Source organism: Pleuronectes platessa, chromosome 14, assembly GCF_947347685.1.
Source record: "Pleuronectes platessa chromosome 14, fPlePla1.1, whole genome shotgun sequence".
NCBI lineage: Eukaryota > Metazoa > Chordata > Actinopteri > Pleuronectiformes > Pleuronectidae > Pleuronectes > Pleuronectes platessa.
Window position 1 is genome coordinate 5,996,472 of NC_070639.1, and position 5,909 is coordinate 6,002,380.

General features: G+C 41.8%; 1 protein-coding gene across 1 annotated transcript; it reads left to right on the plus strand.

The window, feature by feature from the left end:
- Positions 1-2,397: 2,397 nt before the first annotated feature.
- On the plus strand, positions 2,398-3,679 carry olig2 (oligodendrocyte lineage transcription factor 2). Its single transcript, XM_053440448.1, has 2 exons — positions 2,398-2,482; positions 2,778-3,679. The coding sequence occupies exons 1-2, from the start codon at positions 2,398-2,400 to the stop codon at positions 3,677-3,679; spliced, it is 987 nt and encodes a 328-aa protein (XP_053296423.1).
- The last annotated feature ends 2,230 nt before the right edge of the window (positions 3,680-5,909 follow it).

A 5,909-nucleotide genomic window follows, 5' to 3' on the forward strand; every position in this document is an offset into this window, starting at 1 on the left:
GGAGATTATTAGAGCAACATATGTGTTATCTTTGAATGTGGGTGTTATGTCCCTGAAGATTTTTCAGATTCTATAGTTTTGGACAGGTGTAGCGCTCTTGTCGATTTTTGGACACATGATCGACTTCAGTCCTTAGGGAAAGGGCTCTCAGTTTGGTTTTGGTTTTAACAAACACTAGTAGCTGACTGGCAGTTTTTGAGGCTATATGCAATTGGATTTCTCCCTTTTCTGCACCAAACATTCACAGTGTTTATGTATTTGCTGTCGCCGCTCCACGTCTGTGGAACCAGCTCCCTCAGAACATTAGATCCGCCCCCTCCATTTCTGCCTTCAAATCTAGGCTAAAAACCCACTTTTACTCCCTGGCCTTCCTTTCCCCCTAACTGTTCGCCTCCTGTTATTGAATGTTATTGAATGTTATTGCACTTTGTATTGGTTTTTAGTACTTATGGTCAATTTGTATTGTTATATTGTATTATTTGCCTTTTATTGTCATTGTACAGCACTTTGGTCAGTTATGCTGTATTTAAATGTGCTCTATAAATAAATTTTACTTACTTACTTACTTACTATTTCAAAGTAATTTGACATAAATTATCTTCATCACAGATTAATCTGATCCAGATAACAGATTTCTGATACTTGATACCAGATATATGTTACTGTGGATAAATGATGATGCATGTGATGTATTTAAAAATAATGAGGACAGAGATAAAGTGTGCGTGCGTGCGTGCGTGCGTGAGTGAGTGAGTGATTGAGTGTGTGTGTGTGCCACACAGTGTCACTGTGGGAAAGTCGAATGAACCAAAGACACAAAGCTGCTGAGTTAAATCTGCACTCTACTCGACTTCATTACCATAATCTTTTTTATAAACACGGAGAGAACAAGCAAATATAACGACGTGTGTGTGTGCGCGTGGTTAACGGGGTTACGTTGTGACACCTGACGGAAGATTAGGTTTCGTTTCTGATTGGCTGCAGGTGATCGTCACCTACACGCCCTTTCTCAGACACATTCTCTCTCTCTCTCTCTCTCTCTCTCTCTCTCTCTCTCTCTCTCTCTCTCTCTCTCTCTCTCTCTCTCTCACTAACATAATTAATAATATCAAGAAAATAGTTTCCCGCTTTACCCCTATTGTCATTGTTCACTGGTCAATATTATTACTTATGTATTTGTTTATTTTCTATTCCTCATGTTTCGTGTGTTATTATTCCTCATGTTTCGTGTGTTATTATTCCTCCTTCATTCGTGGGGAATATATATAATTCAGGAAAGCTTATAAACAAATAAAGTATAATTATTCCAGATTAAATTGAGCACACAGTCAGTGAACCATTATAAACTATTATTATAATAAACTATTAAATCTAATATAATTTTCATTATTTATATTTCACAAGGAAACACAGAACATCCTTAGACCTCGCTCCTAAACACATAAAACCTGTAGAGGCAATTAGCGCTGATTGCGTGTGAATGCGCAGCGCAGCTTGGTCATATTTGCGCACAATGCTGTCTGTCACCTTCAGTTAGCGTCAGTGGATCCGTCAGAGGCCCAGTGAGCAGCAGCATCAGGGCCACACATGCTATCTGCGCTCACTGCGCACTAATTGAAATGTTTTGGATCATAACCGTTAAAAACAATTTCGCACACTTCGTTAATTAACGTTAAAGATGCTCGTCAACGGCAGCTGCTGGACGACAGCGGGTCGAAACGGAAAACACCATATTGATTCCAAAAGCGCGGCCAGGAAACATATTGCGCTGCTTATTGAGGCTTCGACCTGTTTTTACTGACCGTGAGGAGACGAGTGAGTTCACGCTCGGACGGTTTATTGACCAAATACTAAAACTAATGCTAATAAATAATAATAATAATAATAATGTATCAGGAAATTCTAATCAAAACTATTGTCTCATGTATTTAGAAAAATTACTAAAATATCTGTGGGGTATTAAATTTAAAACTTCTATATATCATAAATAATCACATTTATTGCACAAAACATATTTTCCTATAATTTAGTACAATATTTAAATGACGACTGATATATTCTTTTCCCGAAGAATCAGACAATCAACAGTTTAATTCTCCGGCGCAATGTGTTTTCCTCTGTGCGTAAAATCCATCCACACGCGGCCCGAACATTTCCACAAGAAGGGGCCGCATGCAGGACGGAGTGTGTCTGATTTCACTTCATAGTGATGCTGTGTGTCGGTAATTACATCAGGCTGAGGACCGTCCGTCACCCTCCTCCCATCCCTCTACGCCCCCCCCCCCCCCGCACGGAGCTGATTGGTTGCCGGGTGGCTGCCGGGACACACACCGCGTTGTCCCGGTGAAGCGGCCTCTGTGCGCTATAAAAGCCCGCGGTCACACGCAGCCGTGCCAAATGGGCTGTCACACGCGCTTTGGAGTAACCCGTGGATTTGACGTATCGGTTTTCACATCGTCGCGCTTGGAAACTTTCTCGGTGAGTGTTTTATTTGGCAATTTGATCAATTATTGGTGTTTTACCAGACTTTATTTATGGCAAACCAGAGACAGACAGAGCATGAAGTCTGTGCGCACTCACAGAACTTTAGGTTTTGAAGTGATGTTAGCGTATTACAGCATGTAAAGCCAAAATGTGTCAGTACATAAATTATTAATTATTAAGTCAACAGATGAAAGTGCAATACGCCTTTACTTCTTATCACCAGTCGTTGGATTAACTTTTGGCCTGACCTGTGGATTTTAGACTTCACTAAATCAACTGTTTCCTCCCCAGAGCTCCGTGCTGGACCAATACCATGGCCTCTGATACGAGCCGCGTGTCGAGCAGACCCTCCTCCCCCGAGGTGGACGACAGCTTCATGGCAACCCTGAAGAAGTCAGTGCACGGATTTTCCGGCGCGGTGTCCTCCACGCAGAGCGACTCTCCCTCCGACATCCCTGGCCTGCACAGCTTGCACAGCCTGCATAGCCTTCACAGCCTTCACAGCTTGCACGGCCTGCACGACCTGCACGACCTCTCCGCCTCCGATGACGAGTCCCTCGCCCTGAGGTTGGCCAAGAAAGACCGTAAACTCCTGTCAGAGAACGAGCTGCAGTCGATCCGCCTCAAGATCAACAGCCGCGAGAGAAAAAGGATGCACGACCTGAACGTGGCCATGGACGGACTTCGGGAGGTCATGCCCTATGCGCACGGGCCATCGGTGCGTAAACTCTCCAAAATCGCCACCCTGCTGCTGGCGAGAAACTACATCCTGATGCTGAGCAACTCGCTGGAGGAGATGAAGCGCTTGGTCAGTGAGATCTACGGCAGCAGCGCACACCACGGCGGCTTCCACCCGTCAGCCTGCGGGACTATGGCACACGCTGGGCCCGTGCCGGGGCACCCGGCTGCCACCCACCCCGCACACCCGGCGGTGCACCACCCGCTCCTCCCTCCGGCGGCAATCTCTTCCGCGTCTCTTTCTGTGCCCGGTATCTCCGCCGTCACCTCGGTCCGACCCCACCACGGACTCCTCAAAGCTCCCGTTCCCGGTGCAGGGCCGCTGGGCAGCAGCTTCCAGCACTGGGGCGTTGGCACCGGGATGCCCTGTCCGTGCAGCATGTGCCAAGTCCCGCCTCCGCATGTGTCCAGCATGAGCTCCGTCACTATGCCGAGGCTGACCAGCGACTCCAAGTGACTTCAAACCCAATGGAGACGAACTTTTTGGGGGTTGTCACAGACTCTCTCTCCTCTTATTACATGTTTGTTATTTATCTTTGTCGCCGAATCCGTTGCGTGGACGGAGCCAGTAAAGACGATTGCATTGGTTTTCCTCACTGGGACTTTGGGATTTTGCAACTAACTTAGTGTTTTATGGTGATTAACCTCAGTTGTAAGCGGCGTTTCTTCTCAGAGCTCAAAAAGCAGAACGAAATTTCCTTTTAATTCTGGAAAAACTTAATGATCCAGTCTTCTATTCGTCTATTTTAACATCAAACTCTCTGGTTTATTTAAAGGGCCTGCAGAGAGAAAAGCCCATACTTGAATCCATCCACAAATATAATGTAAATATGTAGAATCGTCTGTTTAAATAGTGGGAGATATTATATATTATAGTCTTGTTAATGTGTGGGAAGTCTCCTCCTGCCCTCACATGTTGCACCTGCATTATTCTGTCCTCTGTTTTTCTCCCTGTTTTCTGCTGAGTGGTTTGTCTTTCACCGTCCGGCCCACACAATGGCCACTTCTTTATTTTTTTAAATAAACAGAAAATGATATTTATTTACTTATTTTGAACGTGATTTTCAGATGAATCTCTGATGATGTTGGGTTTGAAAATGTAAAATAAAGACGATTAATTGCAAACGGGAAGAACAAGTCTTTGGCGATGTGTTTTATTTAAATGATTTACATATAGCACAAAAGAGAACATTTGGAAAGGAGAATCAGAGCAGCAGTATTAAAGTATCTTGTTTATTAATATATGATAACACAATTTTACTTTACTTTGTAAGCATTACAAAGACAAATTCCAACCTACCTGGAAGTGACAACTATTATTATTATTTCCGTTTTCGTTATAGTAAAGATATTGAAATAGTTTTTTTTTCATTAATAGAACCTAATATACTTATTTATTTCTTAATTAAATTTAGAATGTGTAATTCATTTCTTGAACAAAATCTGCAGAATTTAACCAGAAAATTTAGATAAACCCAAACCCTAACATTTGTTGAGAAAACTTTCAAAACTCTTCCTATCATTACTCGTTTGATATCAATGTAGGACTAATACTAATAATTACACAAACAACAATACTAATTAGGCATACATTTCAAGCATGTCATAACGTGTCTTTTCTGAAGTACAATCAAAGTACAAATAAATAAAATAAACACGTTTTGTATAATGTTAATATTTTGTGATATTATGGTGAGGTATTCTTGGAAAACCAACCCGTCTCCTGCAGGATGTTTCAGATCACAACCCAGTCAGTGTGTGATCCTTCATTGAATCAATGTGACTCACCTGCACATCTGGATGTCCGTCCTGCAGAATAAAATATTGACATATATCAGATTCTGAAAAACATTTCTGTTTTATGATCTTTATATCAAGAGGGCATCCATGCAGAACTGCTCATCGAGTCATTTGTTATTCACAAAGTTGCTCCTGCAGTAAGAAGCCACAGTGATGAGTAAAGGCTGGTGCACAGTTAGGGGAAGGGCAGCAGCTGTACAGCCGATTGTCAATGCTGTTGCAATGTTTTCCGAAGGCTTTTGAAGCTGGAACGATATAAACTGAATCTCTGAATATTCATACACGCATTTGTTTATTCGTCTCATTACTCAGACTGAATAATTCAAAGTCCTTCAGTGTTTTGTAGGACGTTTCAAAGAGTAAGAGGTCAGTCGATGCAATGCAACAGAAATACAGTCTGTTTGCAGGTCAGAAAAAGGCTCATCCTGTTGAAACTACTATTACATATTAGAAAAATAGAAGATAAAAAACTTTAGATTTACTTATATTTCTAATTAAAAATTTCCTTGGTGCATTCCTAAAATCACTCAGCGTTCAGTTCGACATCATCTTTACTCTCTTTGACTTCTTTGGTATCCATCCCACCAAAAAAGGAAGAAGTATGAACAAGGTTTTGCTCATGTAAAAGTGTGTCTCTTATTATCTGAAAATACTTTTCAGTTTAGTATGAGAAGGGCTAATAACAAGTAACCACCCTTTAATATTAAAAAATTAATACAAATATTGAATTAATAATGCTATTTGTCAAGTGTCGAGCAAAAGCAGATCCAACAAGGTTGAGAGAGAATACCTCACTAAGGATAACACCCCGTCTCACCATGTAGAAGAGAAAGTTAAGAACTCAAAATGTCATGATTTCTTCTTTGGGTCCTGTTTCAACCCTGCAC

Coding starts and splice junctions, on each gene's coding strand:
- olig2 (XM_053440448.1), top strand. CDS start 2,398: ATGGGCTGTCACACGCGCTTTGGAGTAACCCGTGGATTTGACGTATCG. Junction 2,483..2,777: donor CTTGGAAACTTTCTCGGTGA/GTGTTTTATTTG, acceptor TCCTCCCCAGAG/CTCCGTGCTGGACCAATACC.